At 37.1% G+C, this 22,685-nt stretch overlaps 1 protein-coding gene across 7 annotated transcripts; it reads right to left on the reverse strand.

The window, feature by feature from the left end:
• Positions 1–1,594: 1,594 nt before the first annotated feature.
• On the reverse strand, positions 1,595–21,592 carry LOC18422769 (ATPase GET3B). 7 transcript variants are annotated; one of them, XR_016059208.1, is made up of 13 exons: positions 21,392–21,592; positions 14,680–14,891; positions 14,506–14,568; positions 14,302–14,412; positions 13,448–13,522; positions 13,292–13,360; positions 13,144–13,209; positions 9,463–9,537; positions 9,281–9,379; positions 6,989–7,123; positions 6,186–6,352; positions 2,405–2,969; positions 1,595–1,900 (listed from the first exon to the last, which is right to left on the reverse strand). XR_016059208.1 is itself a non-coding variant. In XM_006827377.4 (12 exons), exons 1-11 carry the CDS (start codon positions 21,570–21,572, stop codon positions 6,215–6,217), a joined length of 1,224 nt encoding a protein of 407 aa, XP_006827440.1. In that variant the 5' UTR covers positions 21,573–21,592; the 3' UTR covers positions 1,595–1,900; positions 6,186–6,214. The 7 variants fall into 7 exon arrangements, 4 of the variants coding, with proteins under 4 accessions (XP_006827440.1, XP_020526122.2, XP_088727997.1 ...); XR_016059209.1 differs by having other exon boundaries at positions 2,016–2,969; XR_016059210.1 differs by lacking the exons at positions 1,595–1,900; positions 2,405–2,969 and adding exons at positions 4,738–5,406; positions 5,509–5,572.
• Between the last annotated feature and the right edge of the window lie 1,093 nt (positions 21,593–22,685).

Consider the following 22,685-nt stretch of genomic DNA (forward strand, 5'->3'; position numbering starts at 1 on the left):
GTTGGAATCAGTTATACTGGTTGACTGTTTGAGATAAATTATGTTGATTGTAGATGTTCTCTTCAAGACACATTGGCCATGAGTGCTGGGATTAATGAGAGTTGTATGATTAGTGAGCCTATTGTGAGAAGGGTGTGGTTTCAATAAGGTTGCAACCTTAACACAATCCAATTAAGGAGCACCTCCAAAATTTAACACAATCCAATTAATGAGCACCTCCAAAATTTATCACATGTAATTTTGATAGGATTATCTGAATATCCATTTTTATATCTAAGTATGAAATCTTAAATTTCAAAAATGGTTAAAAACAAGTAGATCTATAAATATATGAAAATCTTGAAAATAGACGGTCTAGATTATATGTTGCAAGATGCACAAAATCTTTTCTTTTTTGTTCATATTCATACATCTCAATGTCGAGATGATCAATTAGAGGGCTTTTCAACGTCAAACCAACCTTCTACGATAGATTTTTGAGGTGCATCTATAATTCTACATTTTAAGGTTGCAACCTTATATAAATTTTCTCCTTATGAGAATGTTGTATATTGTATAGTTTGAGAATACAATGTCTGATCTGAAATTTGAAATTTTTATGAGAATTTGAATTTCTATTTAATTAAGCATTTGGGCAAGCATTTCATAAGAGGGAGCTTTAACTAACCATATTCACAAGAGCCCGCACTATTATGGATAAGTTATGACAGAAATAAACTAATTCAACAATAAAAAAACAAATAATTCAAATGCAATGTACTACCAAACTTTAACCCTTTTGTGGTGATCTAAAACCATCCATCTTGTTAGTCCTATGATTGGGCAATCACCTAAAAATCACCTTTAGTTCTGAATAAATATCAACCTCTTAATAAGTTGTCCTATGAACAGTTCCATCTTGTTAGTCCAATGATTGGGCCACCATCTAAAAATCACCTATCTTGCTTAATAAATATCAATCAATTCATGAGTTGTTCAAGGGTGAGGTTTGTATATGGTGTCAGCCTTATACTATTGAAGTAAGGGGCACCTCAAAACTAAGTCGAAAATGCAGTTTCGATGCCGCAAAGCCTTGCGATGATATGAAAATCTATTGTGAACCTCAGTAATGAAATTTAAAATTCCAAAAGTACTGACGAGCTAACAGATCTATAAACCCTTGAAAATCTTGAAAATGGACGATCCAGATAATGTATTAAAAAATAAATTACTTTTAGGATGAGAAATCCTTTTTTTTTTCATGTCCATAAATCTAAGATTGGGATGATCAATTTGAAAGTTTTCCAGCATAAGAACAACCTTCACTAGTGGGTTTTTTAGGTGCACCTTAACTGTACACTATACGGTTGAGACCTAAGATAAACTTTTTCCGTTGTTCAATGAACAGTTAAAATTAGCTCATTTCCAAAATTCCAGATTGAATCAAATGACGGACATTGCAGTCCGAAAAATCCAAACATGTTATCAAACGAGGGATTTGCCAACACCAGGTCTCTCAAAACCGAGGAAGACCCCAAGTGTTCCAACTCCTGTGGTTTTCCAATCTGCCTTAATTTTGTACTTTACAAAAATTCCCCAACTTGCCGATATGATGTTTTGAATGAAGCCTTCATTTTTTCTACAATTGATTTTCAATTCATTCTGTTTGTTTATCGTCGAGACAATAATTTACAGATCTTGCTTTTAAAATTTCTCAAATCATTGAGCTAAAGGAAGGGAAAAAGAAAACAAAAAGAAAAAAGAAAACCTCAGTCTTGAGCCTGTAGCATGAACCTATGGTTGCTTGGGCTTTTCCCTTTTCACCCTCTTTATCTAGTGCCGAGTCACGATTTATCGGTTCTTCAAGTGACAAAATATTGATTAGATGTGTTGCAGTCACAGCTTCCTTTTGGGTATCCTCCTAAAGAAAGAAAATATATATATATCAATATCAATATATTCTCCATGACTAAGTAAACAATATATATATATATATATATATATATATAGGGATTGTATACAATGAGACCATTTACCTTTGATACTAGGTGGTCACAATTCCTTACACCCATTTGATATGAAATTTGATAGCTTGGATGTGTCACAAAGTTCGAGAAAATTTCCTTTGAAGTTTGAGCTTGGTCAATGGAATACTTGCAGATACTCAATTTCACATCCAATGGTCATGATTATTGTGACCACCTTGTATCAAAGGCAAGTGTATAAAGATCAATCATCATCATCTCAAATGCATATCCCCAAGAAACACCATTAGATGGGCCTTAAAATAAGGCCCAAGCATGGTAAATGGTGTGCAAGGTGCAAGAGACCCTTTCTTCCAGGTTTCAGCTTTGGAATGGAAATTATGGAATATGGTAAAACGAATTTTATCTGATTCATATTGTTTCCAATTAACACAACCCACATGAGCTCAAAAGGGTCTCCTCTTCCAAATCTTCTCTGACTCCCAAAAGTTTTGCATTGTTCTTCAGTATTCAGATTCCAAACAATCACCTCCATAAGGTGGAATCAAAGAAATTATTTCAGGCACAAGAGAATTCTATAAACATGCAGCTCAAGGAAAGGTTCTATCTGAAGAAAAATGAATAATGAAAGGAAACACAGAAAATTAAACCAAATAGGGCCGACCAGTGCCAAGAAGAAAAGATAACAAAAGATGAGAGAGATTAGAAAGAGGCCAATCAAAGCTTCCAAGACAACAGAGGCAGAAGGGAGCAGGATAGGGTCCAAAAGGGTAACTGATATTTGGAAACATGAAAAGAAGAGCCTAAAATGGACAATCAGATAGATTTTCCATTGAAATCAGAATATCACTAGAAATATATATTCACTAAAAGAAATCCTAGAAATACATAGGAAGTTGGATAAAATAAGACTATATCTGTGGAGAATATTGAGTGAAGGACAGGAAGGCACACCGAACATGGTGAAAGGAAGAAAGGAGAATGGTTCACATCCACAAATAGAACCTGGAGATAACACAAAGCTCGAATCAATATGTGTTTCAAGATAGAAGATGATGCCCAAGATCCACCACAGACAGCATACTGATAGAAAATGCACTTGATATCTAATGCACGATATTTCTAGGTTTCACTCAACTGTAGTACCATGTAATTTAGAGACAAAAATGAAAGGCATACATGCTTCATGACCCATTTTGATGAGAGATCTCCACTATAAAAAAGGGAAAAAATTTATTTAGAGCCGAGGCACTAAACAATCAAATTAGAGCCCACCTCAAAAATTTCACTAGAAGAGGTTGTTTTGATGCCCAAATATCCTCAAATTGATCATGTCGATATCAAGATGCATGCACTTGAGAAAAAAATTGATTTCAAGTTTTGGAAATAGTGCATCTTGTAACACATTTTTGGACCGTCAATTTTCAAGATTTTTAAGTTTTCATAGATCTGCTCGATCTACAATATTTTTTAAGCTTTAAATTTCATAATTAAAGATGAAAATATATTTTGAGGCTATCACAAAGATTTCCAATATTGAAACCATATTTCTCGCACCATTTGAAGGTGGGCTTTACTTTGATTGTTTAGAGCCTCAGCTCTATACAAACCGCACCCATAAAAAAGTATACAAAATTGATAACTTTGACATAAAAGACAACAACGACTACAACAAGACCTTCGCCATGTTCAAATCCACGGTGGTTTTCTAGGTGTCCAGTCACCATTGATTCAAAGGGTTCTCTACCTCAGCCTTTGCCCAAAATTGGACTGCTGTTTCTTCCATACAGCCACAAGCGTTTACCTCAGGCAGCCTTGTGGAGACCTCCTACACTCGGACATCTTAAGCTCAACTTTGATGGTTGCTCCCTCGGAAATCCTGGGTCATCTGGAGTAGGTGCTATCGTCAAGGACCACCTTGGTACAACGGTGGCCTCTATCTCGAAACCTCTAGGTCATGCTGATTCTTTGGAAGCTGTAACAGTTGCACTGTTGGAAGGACTCAAGCTAGTTCAATCCCTAACCTTCCTCTCTATTAGTATTGAGGGGGATTCAAAGAACGTCATCTCATGGGTGCAGATGCCCTCTTCCACCCCACCTCCCTGGTTCCTGGCTCAGTATTTCGATGAGATCTGCATATCTCTTGGAGGCATATCTGGAGAGAAGGAAACCAGGAAACCAACACCTCACTAAAGCAGCGGCATCTTTGGCAGAAAACTAGCATGACTTTTTGGATCGGCGTCTTTTTTTGGGTTGCTCTTCGATTGTAACTCCCAAAAAGAAGGATTCTGTTTCTTTCTCTTTCTTTCTCCCTAGTGCATCAGCTTGTGGTTTGCCTAGCTTCTTGTACTCACATTCTTTAATTCAAGGTTAACTTTCTCAAAAGAATAACGCCCCAATATCAGGATCCCCAAAAAAATAGGTTGGAGTTGAATTTTAGAAAATGGTGAAAAGCGTTAACTTGTGGGTTAGCATTTTTCCGTGAAAATTCTGCACGTATTCAGTTTCTTCCCTCGCGCTAAGAAATTTCCCTCTCTTCCTTCATATTAATTTTTTCCTTCGTGTAACTGGAAGCATGTCTTCTGTTACTGGTGCCCGATGCTGGAGAACCTGCAATGGCCTAAGAGCCAATAATTTGTGATTGAAGAACTCCTCGAATGTTAATCACTCAACTGGATTACGATGTAAAAGGCTTTCTACACATATCAATGCAATCAGGATGTAGTTCCCTAATAACATCTGGTGGAAACTGAAATCAGTAGACTTCAATATGTTCTGAAAAAGCAGAAATTGATTATTTCCATCAAATGGTGGTTTCCTTGTCAACACTCGACAGCCATATATAGCGAAGAACCACACACTGTTTCTGCCAGTCCTTGAGGATGCAGATGCCTGGCGAAACCAAAATCTCCAATCTTTAGCATTGGGTTTTCATTATTTGATGACAACAAAAGATTCTGTGGTTTTAAATCTCTACGGATGAGATTGTTTGCACGAAGAACTTGTAATTCTAAAGCTAAATGCCTCATAAAGTGCCGAGCCTTGTCCTCTGCAACTCTTCCATGGCGTTGAATGTATGCAGCAAGATCACCCCCAATACAATACTCCATTACAAGGAATATTTTGTATTCAAGCACAATTGTTTCATGAAGTCGAATTATGTTAGGGTGATGGATTTGTCTGAGTATTGAAATCTCCTTAAGAAGGTTCTCGCTCAGTTTGTTAGCAAACGTTTTCCTGTCAATCTCCTTTACTGCCACCAACCATCCCTTGTATCTATGCCTCGCAAGCCACACCTCAGAGAACGACCCCTTACTTATCTTTGGCCCAAGTATATAATCCCCAATCAACCTGCACTTTCTCTCTTTTTGATCCATTGCCTCTCGCCCCAAAACTCCGAAAAACTTAATTTCAAAGAATTCAAGCTTTAAGGCCATTTTCTCTATGAGGAAAACAAAAAAAACCCAATTTCATGAAAGAGAAGAAAAAAAACAGATTATGACCCCACAGGAAGAACTCGAGTCAAGTTAAGATTGGTATTTACAGGAAGACTCAATTGCAGAGGTGGGAATGGGGGTGAAGAAAAGACCCATGCCACGACCCAATTCCTGAAAAGTGAAACAGAGACGCTTTGGAAGTGGACTTTGAGGAGAAGCATATCTTAGAGGAAAAGTGATTATAATGAGAGTTAGAGAGATAGAGAGAGAGAGAGAGGAAAGGAGTCCTTATACACATCAAACTCTCTGATACATATCAGGAAAAGTCTAAAATACAGGTAGATAGTCAAACATGCACACAAAAAAACATATCAAGATAATATATAATTTAGATATATAAAAAAATCCCATGCCTTTATTTGGATTTTCAAAAATTTGAATATTCTAATTCTGTTTTGTCAAACAGACCCTTAATGTTCCATTGTTATCGTTTAACCAGTCCCCAATATTTACTCTAGTTATATAGACTAGTAAGCAAACTTTTCAAATTTTTTTTCTTTTCTTTCAATTATCATCAGTTAATGTGAAGATGACACCGCGCTTCAAGATGCGTTTCGCCTAATAATCTTATGTATACTTTTGATAACCAAACCACATCGAACACACACACAATTTGCATGTCAAACTGCATGGAGTGAATGCAGACACAGTTAAAAATAGTCAGCTATGCTATACAAATTTTGACGCTCTAAAGGATTGATAATAGAGGAAACGTATAGTTTACCTCATGGATCACTCATCTTGATGTATAAATTATTGCCAAACAATGTCACCCATAAATCTCAGCGCTGGAACACCTCTGATCTCGACATCAACGAGCGGAGCTTGAATTAATTTCAAGCCCATGAGTTCAGGATCGCTTTGGATCATGTCAAGAGCACGCAACTGATCCTGCAATAAATACACGCCCAGAATAGGAAGCTCAGACTGTGATTTTGCTCATACTCAAAAGAAAATAGGATACTATTCACTGATCTAATATACCAAGAGAGAGCATACTATGACGGGAATCTGGGAAGAAAAAAGTCCCTTGGATCATCACCGTCGATTAAAATGACGATGATGGACAGAGAATGCAACCACCAGACCCAGACATGATCCCATTGATGTTCTCTCTCTCTCTCTCTCTCTCTCTCTCTCTCTCTCTCTCTCTCTCTCTCACACACATACACACACACAGTCTTCAACAGCTGATGATAACCAAAGGGACTATGGTTTCCTTATCACACTGGATTTCGGTAAATTTCCTCATGGGGAAACAGGTATTCGACAAGGAATCATCAACAATGAGCTTCAGCTAAAAGGTTGTCGCCAAAGCAAGCTCAGATGTAAGCGTCCATATTTCCAAAGCGCAGTCCAGATTTTATGTCAATGAACAAGTCAAATAGAATGAATAACACAACATAAAAGCACCAGCAGCTGTTCTATGGACAGTAACATTTGAGTCCCAAAAATAGATGTGCATGAAGTAGGGAAAGCAAAGAAGACACTGTCCCTCAATTTATAAGTTTGATCGACCTCATCTACCTTTCTTTTCATAGCACAAAATTTGCAGTCTGATGCAGATGGTGGTAAGACTTGATTAACAATAAGTCTCTTGACGGGAACATTTTCCTTTCGTAAGGAAGCTCTCAACCTCGATGATTCACTGACAGCCATGACCTTGTGTGCACAGAGGAAATGCCTGATATAAGTTTAGGAAACCAGCTAGTACAATCCATTATGCATTCATAGTATAAACGCATGCATCCATTGCTCAATGCTTGATTACAGTATATAATATAAAGGGTGCGGTTTGTACAGAGCCGAGGCTCCAAACAATCAAATTAGAGCCGCCCTTCAAATAGTGTCGAGAAATATGGTTTCAATACTGGAAAGTTTTGTGATAGCCTTAAATTATATTTTCATCTGTAGTTATAAAATTTAATGCTTCAAAAATACTATAGATCGAGCAGATCTATGAAAACTTAAAAATCTTGAAAATTAACGGTCCAAAAATGTGTTACAAGATGCACTATTTCCAAAACTTGAAATCCAATTTTTTCTCGTGTCCAAGCATCTCGATGTCGAGATGATCAATTTGATGATATTTGGGCATCTAAACAACCTCTTCTAGGGAAAGTTTTGAGGTAGGCTCTAATTTGATTGTTTAGAGCCTAGGCTCTATATAAACTTTTCCCTAATATAAAAGAATGTGGAAAATGTAAAACACTATGCATATCTGTTGTAAAACTTTAAATAATGATAAGGGCATATGGAAGTCAAGTGCGCAATTTCCTGTAAGCCAAATGATGTATCCATAAAAAGATAAATCAAATACAATCAGCGAGAAAAAATTAAATCACTCGACATTACTAAACTGCATAAACAAACTTTGGATCAAAGGAGGCCAGACTTAAAACTAAAATAAGTCTTATACCCTAATACAAAGTCTAGAAGACCGATAAAAATTCATAATAATAATCGAAGTCACTTTGTGAATTTCTTTGTTGTTAATAAATTCCTATATAGTGCTCTTATTTTTTGTCTCGTGAATCAATTATTTGGATTTAAGAATTATTGTAGCAACATATTTAGTTTCGTGCGATAGAGAATGATTTATTCTCTTCTGATTTATTTCTCTTTTATGTTTCTATTTCATCATGGCCAATGTTATTAACCCCGGACCTCACCAGCTGGTTCAGACTGGAGACCAGTGCCCTGACCAGTCAGTTCAGAGGTCCCGAACAGGTTGGGCATTCAGACTGGTTGAGCCAGTGTGTACCAGCCAGTCCAAAACGGTTTTGAGCAAGTTTTTTAGCATTTGTTATATTTTCTTGTTTATATTTTTCATGCGGTCTTATAGCTGGTTCCTAATATTTTTTTTTTTTTTTTTTTTTTTTTTTTCTAATTTTTCTAGATGTTCCAGATTTTTCTATTTTTATTTATTTTAAATTTAATTTATTTTTCTAAAATTTTTTCTTTCTTTTGACTAGTCCAACCAAATCAGTGCCCCAGCTGATTTTGACCTCTGATCTTGTCTTAAAAGCATTGATCTCGGCACCTTTGCAAGCTCACTTTTTACTTTGTACTAAATTACTGGATACGTTTTTCAATGCTTCGATCTTATCAGGTATACTTTTAGTATTCTCATTATGTGGTTTCATTCTTTTATGGAAGTCACCATTGAGCCTCAACCTTCTTGTTGACGTGAGTTCGTTACCCCCAGCCTGCTACCAACCACTAATGATACAGTATGGGATTCATGAGTTTTATATAGTATACTTTCAACTTTGATGTTGTTTCAATATTCTATGCGATAAAATCAAGTGGTCTGGAGGTTGGGGGATCATCTGGATTCTTGACCAATTTGTTTTGGCAGCGGCCATTATAATGAAAGTGAATCTAGCTTGAAGTTTTGGAAGAGCAATTCCTAAAATGCTGGAGCTCTTTTTTGCCTAAATTTCAGTGGAAGAGTTCTTAATATTCTGTCACTCATGGTGTTATGGAAAGCTTGTATTTTCTGTGTGATAAGTTAAATTGAAGATTGATGCTACTTCCTCGAATGGAAATTGTCAAGCAACATTTTGGGCCTATTTTCTAACGTAGTTTCAGGGGTTCCTTCACCTGTCAAGTTACTTTTAGGGAAAGCACAATTAGTGGCACGCCCATTGAGCATGGAAACACAACAGACAGCTGTTTACACTCACAAATGGTTTAATATGGCGAATACAGAGTATGATGGTCAGATTGAATCCAAATTTTAGGGCCACTCCTGACGGGCAGTCCAATTGAGATCTTTCTGTTGATTCCAGAAGAAAAAGGAAGGGTGAAGTTTACCGTTGGGATTGTTACAATAACAAACTCTGTTGAGTCTGTATCACGGAAAAGCTCTCGCACCTTCCCCATCCTCTCCCTTAGTTGCTCTAGCTTGTCAGACTGCAGATAGAAACCAATTTTTTGAACATCATGTTTATCATTTGACATCAGACCTAATAAAGGTCAATGGGCTAGACCCTTACCGAACTGTCTTGGACCTCTTCTTTCCCAAAAACAGATTTAATGGCAGATGTCGCTGAAGCAATCTTTTGCTTTAGCTGATAAGGATAAGAAAGATGAAAACATTAGAAATATGTAACATGCAAACATTAGTTGAGAAGTCCCATATCAAGACCTACGTAAATCAGAATTTAGCATTTCCAATGTGCAGAATAACGATTAGAAGAACATGCATATCATGGATATCACCAGTGTTTAAAAGATCGGACCTGTGGGTTGAATCAGTCACCCATCGTTCCTAGTCGAACCAGCCGGTTCATTGAAAAAACTGAAAGCCAAAAAAAAAAAGAAAAAAGACAAGAGAAAACGAAAAATTGCAAAATAATCATTTTCAGTTAATAGAATGAAACGTGATGTTGAAAAACAATGAAAGAACGGATTGGGTATTTCAATCAATAGAATATGTCGAGAAACGATTCAAAAAGATGATTCCTTTTCAACATACTGTAAAACAATGATGAGAAATATTGTTTCAAAAAAATGTTGAAAAATCGATTCTAGTTGTTGAAACCAACTTTGTTTAAATCAATTCAAACTGAAATGCTGAGTTTTTTTAATCCAAAAATGGCTTAGATCCAAAAATTTTGTTCCTAGATATGAAGGGAGCTAGGCGAATATCAATTTGTCAAAAGATAGATGAGAGAAGGTTCAAAAAATGGGGGAGAATCTATGGTTTTTAAGCTCTGTCTCAAAAAACATAAAAGAAAAAAGCTTCTTTGATGACTCCCGATTTCAGAGGGCAGTCAACTACGGCAGTTCCAAATCAAATCGTCAATGTTTTAATCACTGGATATCACTCATCATCAAAGCCTTTTCTCAACTATTTGGGGTCAGCTACACGAATCCTGATCCGCCATTCTGCCCTCTCAAGAGCCACACTAGATATTACCAGTGAACAAAAATTCGGCCGCCCGGCCGCCTAGGCAAGGCGTAGCCTAGGATGTGGGTCTCGGTGGGCATGCCTAAGGCGGGCGCCTAGACAATCTGGGCGCCCACATAGTGCCATCCCTTCAATAAAAATAAAAATCAAATCCATCCAAACAAAAATCAGGCTTGTTATTGCCCCCTTCTCTCTCTCTCTCTCTCTCTCTCTCTCTCTCTCTCTCTCTCTCTCTCTCTCTCTCTCTCTCTGGGGTCCATGTGCTCTCTCTACATATGACAAGAAGAAGAAGAAGAAGATGGACTCCAAGTGTTCGATGCGGCCTCTCTCTCCCTCACACACACACACAAAGATATAAAGGACCCATATGCTCCCTCTTTATGGGCGTGTTTGATAACAAGAAGTTAGGGGGAGGAAGAAGGAAGTTCCCCATTACTGTACAACTCCCGTGTTCGATGCACAAAACTTATACAATAAAGAAGCTCCCCTAGAATTTCCTTACTCCCTTGTCCTTAAGAAAAAAGGTCTCATATAAATCGATGGAACTTAAAATAGGAACTTGGCCCTCGAAGAGGGCTTCTTCTTCAAACCCTATTCTCAAAAGCCCACATAGCCTCGCTACTTATACTTATATTTATATTTATATGGTTAATTTATATTCGTATTATATTATATTATATTATATATTTATATATTTATATATTTATATTGTATTATATATAATGTATACATCAAAGATCAGCATTGAGCCCATACCTCTTTGTCTTAGTTATGGACAACTTAACTAGGCACCTACATGATGAAGTACCAAGTTGCATGTTGTTCGCAAATGACATACTTTTGATCGATAAAACCCAAAACGGCATCAAAACGAAGTTAGAACTTTGGCGGGATGCTCTATAATCCAAAGGTTTTAAAAGCAGTCGGACTAAGACAGAGTATATGGAATGCAAGTTTAGCGATTATAGGAGTAGAGACGATGAAGTAGTTAAAATTGACGGCCAGGAAGTACAAAAAAGGCTGCACTTTCGATATCTTGGTTTGATAATCCAAGAAAATGGAGAGATTGATGAATTTAACTGTGGCACAAATAGGCGATAAGATGAGAGAGAGTAGATTTAAGTGGGCTGACCATGTGTGGCGCCGACCAAGTACAACACCTATTAGGAGGTGCGAGTTAGTTCAAATGGAAGAACTTAAAAGGGCAAGGGATAGGCTCAAAAGGACGTGGTTGGTAGTAGTCCAAAAAGATATGGGAACTTATGGCCTCACTGAGGGTGTAGCCTTTAATAGAGCAAAATGGTCGACCACGATTCATGTAGTCGACCCCAATTATTTGGAAAAAGGCTATGATGATGATGATGATATATAATGTATATTATATATTATATTATGTTATTCATATATGTAATATATCTATTTATGTAGTATAATATATTTATATAATCTATATTTTATTGTATAATATATAATATATTCTATTATATAATACATTTTATTTATGAAATATATAAATAACACTATAGTATAAATATATATTAATAAAATAATTATTATATTGTATTATATATATTATATTTATATTTAAATTAGTAATATATATTTGCATTATATAATATATATATATGCAATATAATTATATAATATATTTTATTATATAATATATTTTATTTATGTAATATATATTTATAATACTATAGTATAAATATATATTAATAAAATAAGTATAAAATATATATTATATTATGTTATATATATTATATTTATATTTAAATTATTAATATGTATATTTGCATTTTATAAAATATATAACTATATATTTTTGAAAATTAATATTAAATAGTATTTATATAAATTACAACTATATATTTTTGGTTATAAAATTTAAATATTGCATCTATAGATTTAATCAAACACAATACCTAAAGTCTCCTAGTACTCCAATAGGTTGTCAAAGTAAGGTACCTAGAACTTCTTTAACATTCCAAAAGGTTATCAAACATAGAGACCCAGACCTTCCTTCCAGATCTTCTTTCTTCTCAGCAAAGAAGAACTTCCAATTTCCAAGGAGTGTTTACCTTCCAATTTTAGAACAGGCCCTACATGTAAGAAGAGGATGACCTCCAAATGTTCGATGCGAGATACCTCTCTCTCATAGACTTTCTCTCTCGCGACATATCCTCCAAGCATTCAAGACCTTTCTCTCACAAATATAGATCCAAAAGAAAAAAAGAGGATGATGTTTAAGAATTTCATGCAAGACCTCACATGCGCATACACACACTCTAAACACATGTACACACACAAACACATACTAAACACACACACACATTCACAAAACATAAACACAAAAAACAACACATGGCCTTCACCCCAACCCCTTCCCTTTGGGCCGCCTTTGTGTCTGGACGCACACCTTGGCGACTAGGCGGCCCAGAGCCTTGGCTGCCTAGGCGGCCGCCTCCACCTTTTTGAACATTGGATGTTACTAATATTTTATAAAAATTAGCACTATTCTGAGCTTCAACGAGCACTATTGTTCTTTGTATGGTCAACAACCAGAACCCCATCTGATGAAGCTCTGGTTAAGCACTCAAGTGTAACACATTGCACAGAACTTGTAAGATGTCATCATGACCTTCAATTCTAACTAAAAGAAAATATGAATTTGAGATGGGTATGGACATTGGAAGAAAAAAACAAAATTGATAATATGAAAGCTGCATCAGTATTGACACAAATATCACATATAGGCTGAAAATACCTTCATTATTTTGCCTATAGATTTATCCAAGAAGTCCGGGAGGGAGAGAAGCCTGAGGGTGTGACCCTAACAGAAAGTTCACAATGTCAATAAAATAAGAAATGTCAGAAACTTTCAAAGGAAAAAATGATATATGACCTTCACTTACTGTTGGTGCAGTATCAAATATGATACGTTTGAACATACTATATTCTGGTGCTTCCACGAACTGCATAACCTGCCAACCAATTTCCAGATGTTTAAGCACAGTATGATTGATCTCTTATATTGAATATAGCATGAAATTAGAAGAATTTAGGCAAACCTTTGAGATTGCAATGGCCTCATCAAGTCCAGGAGGAGGGGTATCTAGCAATTCTCCTAGCTTTAAGTCCCCTAGCTTGAGGCATAGCAGAGATATCACTGTCTTAGCACAAAATGGAGAAAATGCAATGCTGATTCACACACACAAAAATGCATTGGACATTGGTAATTATCACGTGTCAAATAAGGTAGCATGAGTACAATGATTTTGAAGTTCCCATACCCATACATGAGAATCAGATTCCTAAAACTTATAAATTAGTCAAGTAGTCCAAAGTCTTTAAATTTCTGATCAAAAAATTATGAAAACCAGAAGGAAGCTAGGTTGTGTATATATGGATTCATTGTTTTTTGTATATATGAATCATTGTTTACTTGTTTCCCAACCAAAATCATATTTGGCCATACTCTTGCAATGGGCTTTTGCAAAAATGAACATACTCTTGCAATGGGGTTTTGCAAAAATGGCCACATTTCCTTCTCAGATCCAACATTTCACTTCTCAGACAAGGGCTCATCGTTCCAAAGATGACCAGAAATCCACAAGGCCTCTCAGGAATATCACAAATGCATCATCAGCAGGAAAATTATGTTGATTTTCTACCTTTAGGGCCTCCACTCTACAAGTAGGAAACTTGACAAAAATACATGTGAACTTAGACTATCTACTTCCCATATCTCCACTTGTACAATAGAAATGGAAACTAAAGAAATTGGTCACATTCCTCTTACCACACTACTGTAACTTTGAGTTATCAACTGTACAATTCATGGAGCAGCTTAAGAGTAAAAGATCAAAGTATTAGAGTAAAAGATCAAAGTATTCTTTAAACTGGGGCATGATATATATTGTACCTGATCCGCAAGTGCTCCCAGGCCCATACCATCGATAAAATCTTTGACTCCACTCCCCCCGTTTTTCTGACTTGCACTGCGAAATTCTTCACGAGCTTTCTCGGGATTTATCTGTCAAGAAGCAAACTTTTACTTTCAGCAACAGAAATTTTTTGCAAAAAAGGCCACTATAAAGAATTTTAATAGATGTCTATTCTTGCATACCTCAAGAGCAAACAGTGGAGAATCCAGTCCCTCAACAGGAACAAGTGTCCCTCCAGTTAAATCCTAAAACAACAAAAGACTTCTTGAATCATTATCCAATCCAAGTTGAGTCCTTAAATTCTAGACACATAAGGAAAAAGAAAATTGTGGAGAAGAAGAAATTATAATGTGTACCTGGGCAAAAGAATCGCTTAGCGAATGTGCAGGGTCAGTTGATACCACAATGGTAGGAAACCCGTGATTTGCAAATTTAACAGCGAGAGATGCAGCACAACTAGTTTTACCGACACCTCCTTTCCCTCCAAGCATGTAGTATTTGCGCTCAGTCCCCGCTGCCATCTCATCAAATCCTGCCACAGCTTCTGCAGGAGTAGCTATTGATCGGACTGCAATAAGAGAATTGCAGTGTGGGATATATTGTTCCAAGCCAGTGTAACCACTTAACAAGACAAAATAGTGAGATAGACCTTTAGCCAAGAATGAAGATATATGATAGAGATAAGAAAGAATTTCTCTTTGAATTAGCTTAAATGCTTGTTTGTATATGTTCAGAAAATTTTCTTACATCGTAAAGATAAAGAATGACTTTAAAGGTTATTGAGAAGAACATTTTCCATGGATAAAAAAAGAGTAGATCTCCAAGATCCAACTTATGCTAGACACCATCAAGAAGCAGTATGGTACAATCCATTGGGTAATGGAAAACATTATACATTTGGGTCACTACTGTCAAAAGAAATGATGCATGGTGATGGAGAGACAGCTAGACATACCAGAACAGGAGATAATCCCAATGTTGGATCCACAGCCTCCACCACCATCTATTATTTCAACTGAAGATGATGATTTCAAGTGACAGTGCTTTTCCACAGTCCAGAGGATTATAATCAAGTACCCATTTCATTACCTCCCATATTATTTGCCAAGTTTTTTTTTTTTTTGAAGAGAAGGTCAACTGCATTAAAATAATAAAGTTACATTTTTTCTAATCCTAAAGAAGGCAAGCCCACAGATTGGGTGCTCAGACAACAAGAGTTAAAGATAGGGAGAGAGAAGAAGAGATGAAGAAAAAATAGAAAAACCTAAAGAAGAAAAATGGGCAGAGCCTACATATGTATAAAAGATGTTAGAGATAGGGAGAGAGAACAAGTGAAGAAGAAAAAAGAGAAAAACCAAAAGAAGAAAACATGGGCAAAGCTCTAGATATGTATAAAAGATGCGCCCTCGTATCGTGAAACAGAGGGCCTTGAGGTTAGAGACAAGGGCCGCCAGTAGTGGTAGCTGACCGTGATGAAAAGAAGACCTCTCCGAGCTGACAGTAGTGAGGTTTGGACCTCAGCAACCTGATCAAAGAAATTGTGAGAGCATCTGGCCACTGCAAGTTGGTAGAGAAACTGGTGGCTCTGTTTTCTGGTGAGAGAGCTGATGAGAGCACTAGGCAGTATAGTGCAGCGTACCCCACAGTAGTAAACATTGAGAACCATAATGCAAAAGAGAGGTTAATGTGGAGGAATCGAGGATAGGTATGAAAATGAGATTCCCAAGGAGGTTGCATGAGGAGGTGCCGTTGTAGTCGATGACGATGTCCAAGGGACACCAACCGCCCAAAGCGTAATGCCCCTCCCTAGATTGTCTATTCCCATATTTTGAACTTGTGTGTGGATGGGTGGAGGATGAAAAGAGGGAGTATGTGATCCTCCCTAGATTATTTATTCCCCTATCTTGGAGTTGTGTGTGGATGGGTGGAGAATGAAAAGAGAAAGGATGAGAGAGGGAGTATGTGATGTGCTTCTGCAGTGGATTTAGTGGCTGAAGGGGTTGGAGCCGGCTTGGTAATTGAGGTGGAGCTACAGTGAATTTAGTGGAAAAAAGGTTGGAGCTGGCATGGTCAAAGGGGAATTGGAGATAGAGAGATAGATAGAAGAGGGAAATGGGTGCGCGAGAGCACTGCAACTGTGATAGAGTTTTGATAGGAGGTTTAATGGGAGTAGAAATGGAAGAAGGGATTGAGGGGTATACCCAGCCCAATAAGTGGGACACACCCTAGCTTAGACATGAACTCATCGTGAGTATACCCAGCCCAATAAGTGGGACACACTTTCTGCTTTTCATGTTCATATAACCTTGCACTGTAAAAGTCATAAAACAATAGAAAGTACGTCATCCCCGCATTAAAACTAGGAGCAGAGGTCCCTATTTCTAAGTACGAATATTGGAAGTTTAATGCAGAACAATGTTCAAGAGGATGGGAGTGGCTGCCCAGTGACCTAAGCAGCCACTGCATTTTCATTTTGTTTTCTTTTTTTTTTGGGGGGGGGGGGGGGCTTTCAAATTTCCAGCCTATTTACCTATAAACTAAAATTTGTGTTTAAAAAACTAAAACTTCGAAATTGCCCAAAATTTTACATCCATTAGGCATGTAAGTCAAAAATAAAAAGTTGCATAACATAAATTTACATCCATAAGTACTTCAAACATTTCTTCAAAGTTCAGAAGTTAAAGTTCAATACATTTCAAAGTTCCAAAATCCAAACTTCCAAACATTCAAAACAATACATAAATTTTCATCCATTAGCATCATAAATTAGAAACAAAGCCAAACATAGCCAAGAATACGAAACTCTAAAAATAATGTAAAGCCAAACTTCAAAAATAAACACAAGAAAATGATAAAAAACGTAACACAATACTCACAAAAAAATATGAAACCCTGAAAACAAACAATTAAATTTAATAAACTTTTCGAAAACCAATTGAAGTAGGCTTGAAAAAACTCTCTTTTGTAACCTCTTTAGTCCCCCAAAAACCTCTTTAGTCCCCAAAAAACAGCTTTAGTTCCCAAAAAAGTTCTATGTCAAGTGCCTTTCAAGTTAACAAGAAATTGAAGACTTCAAATTCGAATCAATCATTAAAAAACAAAACTTGATTTTGAGCTAAAGATTTTGCTTTTAAGGTACAAGTAGAGTTTTCTAAGGTTTTAGGGTGCCAAAGTGCGTCTCAAATACTATTTCCTGCCTTTTTGAGGAAAAGGGGGGAGGTGGAATTGCCCTCGCCAAAAGGGTCCTGGATGACTAGTCGGCCTCCCAGAGTCAATGTCCCGCACTAGGCCGCATAGGCGCTGTGTGGTGCGGTGAGGCCCAACCAGGTGGCTGGGTGGCCGACTTTTTAAACATAGATGCAGACAGCTTTCGAAAGCATAACTTTCTACATGGATGTCCATTTGGGATGATCTAGAGTAAAATCAAATATCTCTTTGAGTTCCATGACTCTTATCTCTATATATTTTCATAATTCAGATGTTTCTTGAATCGTAGTTGAAATCCTGCTGGAAAAATTTGTAATGAAATTTATTTTCATTACTTGTTATGTTTCTTACTTTCAGTAGAAGTTCTACAAATTGTAGGGCAGAGAACCTAGGCAATCTTCTAGAAGATATTGGGGTCCATAGATTAGAAAGTTAAAGAGTCTCTAAAATTAAGTTTTTTTTTTTTTTTTATTGTTTTGCAAGTTAGTTTCCTTAACCTGATCAAGAGTTTAGAATGATTCTTTTCATGTATTGTAAGGGTCTAATTTCTTAAAACTTTTAAGGAACTAATTACCTAGTTTTGAAAGAATACATAAAATTAGGAAGTTCTAGAAAATGGAGATAGCTTGAGTCCTAAGTCAAATACCGAGGGAATCAAACCTCCATAAATACTAATACATGGCCATAGCCATGTCAATTCAATTTGAGTAACAAAATGTGGATTTCGATTGTGGTGATTTGGTGAAATGCCACCTTTACAAAAAATTCCTCTAACTCTTTTTGTAGAGTGATTGAATCTACAACTCTAGCTTAGAAATGGGAGAGCCTCTTCCTAAATGTTAGGGCGCCTCTTCTTTTGGTAGGGAGACTTCCCAAAACCTTAGCTTGTAGAGTAGAGGTTCTCCCCATGTAAGCTTTGGCCCCTTCTTTCCCCTCTTGTATGGTACATCCCATCTAAGATTCCCAACAAACGTATAGAAGGAGTTCTGTCACCATAGCACTAATGTTGGAATGTGTGAGTTTCACCAGAGTTAGCCACAGCTATCCGACTGAACCTTTCGATGATATCCATCATAGCGGAGGACTCAAAGGCTCGCTTATAGATTCTCTAACTGCCCATCTATATAGCATAGCCTGTCCCTTCTTTAGGATAAGAGTGAGAGTTCCTGACTCATTTGGTTGGCGGGTGCCATCCACCTTAGGTAGATTAGAATAGCTACCCTGACGATATACCTACCCTCTGTAACCTCAAACCTAAGTTCAAACCCTACATTTGTCCTAATTCAGTCCTATAATTTATCTCATCATCTTCCTACCTTACTGGAACTGCTGAATGCCAACAACTTTAACACCTGTCAAAATCCTAAAACTTTACCTTAACCCCATCAAAATCTCCCCCACATGCCAAACCTAAAGTCCTAGACCTTTACATCTCTTATAATCCACTCCTAAAACTTTACCTTAACCCCATCAAAATCTCCCCCACATGCCAAACCTAAAGTCCTAGACCTTTACATCTCTTATAATCCACTCCTATTCAATATAAGACATATACAAAATAATGTGGTACTAGAAAAACCTAAACCCTTTATAACTCATAAATAGCAACCCAGTTAAACTCCTAACATTCCTTTAAACCCTGTCTTTCTAAGCTCAACTCGCATATTACACTCATGTACAAACCAAGTACCACTGATCCTACAACTACATCAATTTTGGTATCAGAGCCAGTGTTCGAAAATTCAGCCGCCCGACTGCCTAGGCAGCCGCCTAGGCACTATCTGGGCGGTGGAATTATGCAGCTTGTCTCTGGGGGCCTGCCTAGGCGAGCAAGGTGCCGCTTAGGCACTACAGTCTGGGCGCCTAGGTGCCACCCAATGACAGTTTGTGAAAGGGTAAAAAAAACCCTCGGTGAGGGTTAAAACAAATGTCATTTTTCCCCCCAAAAAAAGGGGGGGGAGGTATTCTAAACTCCCAAAACAAAAACCGTGGCTTTTAGGATGAGAAAATACCCCCCAAAAACTTTTTTTTTGTAATTTATCAAAAGATCAATAAAGTTTTGATTTTTGCGATTTCTTCCCAAAACTAAGGCAATGGTTCGTGGGTGGATTTATAGCTTCTAGAAGTTGATTTTGAGGAGTTTTGGTGACCCAATAGACGAAGCTTGCACCAACATCGATTTGATTTTGATATTTTTAAAGTATTGTCATATTTGAAAGAGGGTTTTGATTAAATTTTACTACAACATATTATGTTGTGAATTATGCGTTTTTTCATTTACTTTTTTTTTTCTTTTATGATATACTTACATGTTTAGTTGATGACTTGATGTATTTGTTTTTTTCTTTTGCCTTGTTGACTTTGTGTATCGTTTCTAGTCTAGACTTCTAGTTTCCTACCATGATATTTAGGATTTCAAGCATTTTAATGTCTTACAAGTTACAATCTCTTTGAGACTTGTATCTGTAAATCTGTTATCTGATTGTTCTATTACACTTTCGTCTATTTCACGAGGAGTTTGGGGCTCTAAAATTGCCTTAAAAACTCTCAAAGAGTTAAAACCATGTCCTAAGAACTCCCCTAGTTTTTTGTTTGGGACAGGGGGGTTCAATTTTCGTGAGGGCACCCCATCTCTGGGCGAGCGCCTGGGCGACCAGGCACTCAAAACGCCTAGGCACCGGAATCCGCATTTTTTAACATTGATCAGAACAAACCTGGACCAGCCCCTTCACCATATAAAGAACTCTTCCTTCCCATTCTTACTTACATTGAAGTAAAAGTTCCCACCATTCTTAAGGACATAAAACTGAAGGAAGAGGCATTGTAAGGGACAATGCTAAAAAGGGCAGCAAACCAATCGAGTGCTTCATGTATGGAGGACCATGTGTATGTGTGTGTGTGTGTGTGCGTGCGCGTGTGTGACTGGTGGCAAAACGGTGGCATATGCACACCTGCCTTACAAAAAGGAAATGAATTATCCTCGAGGCTTTATTTGCTAAATCTAAACAAACTAAAATGACCTAAAAGAAAATTCTTTGCTTTGTCGTGGACACATCCTTTGATAACCAGACACTGCAAGCTATTTAAAATCAAAATAAAAAAAAACAATCGCATATAATGAAAATATCACTGCCAGCTACTAATCCCAATAACAACTCAAACATTTCAACTCCACAACTCTGATTTCTGAAAAATCAATACTCAGGAGAATACATCAAACTCACTGTTTTATTCACAAGAAGAATATGAAACTAAAACTCTTCCTTAAAGGATATTAAAAAACAAAAAAAAAAACAAAAGGCATCCGTTTACCTGATGCTTCGAGGCCCACATAATAATTTGGACATTAAAAAAAACCAAAAATCCCATATTTCTGTGACATCCAGCTAAAAGTTGCCAACATTTGAACCTAGTTCACCTGAAACTAAGTAATCCCACCAAGTTCAACCCATTCTAACTCCCGACGCATGAAAAAGAAAACAAAAAATAAATAAGGAAACTTGCAAACGAGGACTCCCAAACTATAAAAATGTCACATTAAATTTGAAATAAGAAAGCAAATAAGACTAATCGGGTTGCATAGTTCCTTCACAAACTTAATACTTTAGCCTTCAAACACTTACAAAACAACGGGTTCCCAGGTTCCAATTTTTCTCTCAATATAACTCGTGGAAACTGGCAGTTCATACATACAGTCCCATCCACGTGCTTGAATTAGCTTAGAATTTTCCATATGATTTATGCGATTGCAAAAATTGGGTTCTTCATAAACAATGATTCCTGATACATGGTTCATGAGATTTCCTCTCTACAAAGGAAAATCACAGAGAAGAAGGGGTTTGAGAGGGAGGGAAGGCGTACCTTGCAATGCAATTCTGGTCCTGAAAGGAAGGCAAACGACGCCAAAATAACGAGCATTTCTAGAGAAAGAAGGGTAAGAGACAGTGGACAAGTTGCGGAGAATAGCAGAGACGGCCATGGATTTTGTTGCAGAGGCGGAGACAGAATAGGGGATGGAGGATACCATTAAAGAAGAACCCATTTTCTCCACTCCTGCTACCCGCGCGAATTACGGGGTGCAGGCCAATATATACTTGGAAAAGGTTACTGCAAAATCGTTTCAGCATATAAAGATTTTTTATTTTATTTTTTTTTAAAGTATGCGATAAGACACTTATATTTGGTATAATGATCGAGTAATGATCCTATATATCCCTCTCCCACCCTAGGACGTAAAGTGTACCATTGAGTTAGGCCTTCCCCCCCACGAAGCAAAGCGTACTATTAAGTTAGGTTTTTTATCATAATGAATGTGGAATTTGACTTTTTTATAAAGCTGTATCAAATTTAATGGTGATCTTTTGTGGTCTTACATACGAAAAGATTTTATAAAATCATTTCTCATAATGATCACAATTAATCTTCATGATTAGATGTAAAATTAGATAGTTGTATTTATTATATGAGTAATGATCCTACGAGACCCTCCCACACCCATATGTGTACGACCCCAAAGGATTACCATTAAATTTGCCACATATGTGGCCTTTAAAGGCCTTATGAGTGATTGTAAAATAAAATGATATAGTAGAACATGACTTAGTAGGAGTATGGTCCCTCGTGGACCATACTAAGCAAACGATGGTTTGCTGATACCGATCTGTGCTTAACGATCTAGGCCAGTCGGTTGGAAAAAACCCATGTTACCTGGACATGAAGAACAAACCGATTGAGGTTTTATACGTTAGCCCTTGATAAGGTCGGAGAACATGCCCGAATGAGTGAGCCGAGAGACTGTGTGACCCTTGTGTATGATGATGACCTACTGAGACATGGGCCAGACATCCACCTTTGAGTGAAGCGTATGCATGTGCGAGAGATACCCTTATGTGTCATAGAGCTGTGGTCGCATATGTCGTGGTGACTTGACTCGTCTCTAGGAGAGCACCTGTAATCCACAGACTAGATTACGACCCCTTGATTCATCGACCTGACTTTGGTGACCTGCTAATGAGCTCATTCTTGAACTGTGGGTCATGGGAAATACTGGATCGGTTCGATAAAGCTAGTGTAGTCTATAGTCTACAGTTGAAGGTGGAGTACTCTGTTATTACAGATTGGATTTCTAAAACCATATAGATTATTTTCTCAGCAT

This window comes from Amborella trichopoda, chromosome 7, assembly GCF_054954075.1.
Source record: "Amborella trichopoda isolate Santa Cruz 75 chromosome 7, AtrichopodaSantaCruz75HAP2 v2.0, whole genome shotgun sequence".
Classification (NCBI taxonomy): domain Eukaryota; kingdom Viridiplantae; phylum Streptophyta; class Magnoliopsida; order Amborellales; family Amborellaceae; genus Amborella; species Amborella trichopoda.

Bases quoted from the DNA above. Each gene is read 5' to 3' on its own strand.
- LOC18422769 (XM_006827377.4), bottom strand. From the start codon at position 21,572: ATGGGTTCTTCTTTAATGGTATCCTCCATCCCCTATTCTGTCTCCGCC. The intron at 9,538-13,143 runs GTATTTTCAGCC...TATCCTTATCAG, and splicing joins CTATAGGCAAAATAATGAAG to CTAAAGCAAAAGATTGCTTC. The intron at 6,353-6,988 runs GTAGATGAGGTC...TATTTATTGCAG, and splicing joins TTTGTGCTATGAAAAGAAAG to GATCAGTTGCGTGCTCTTGA.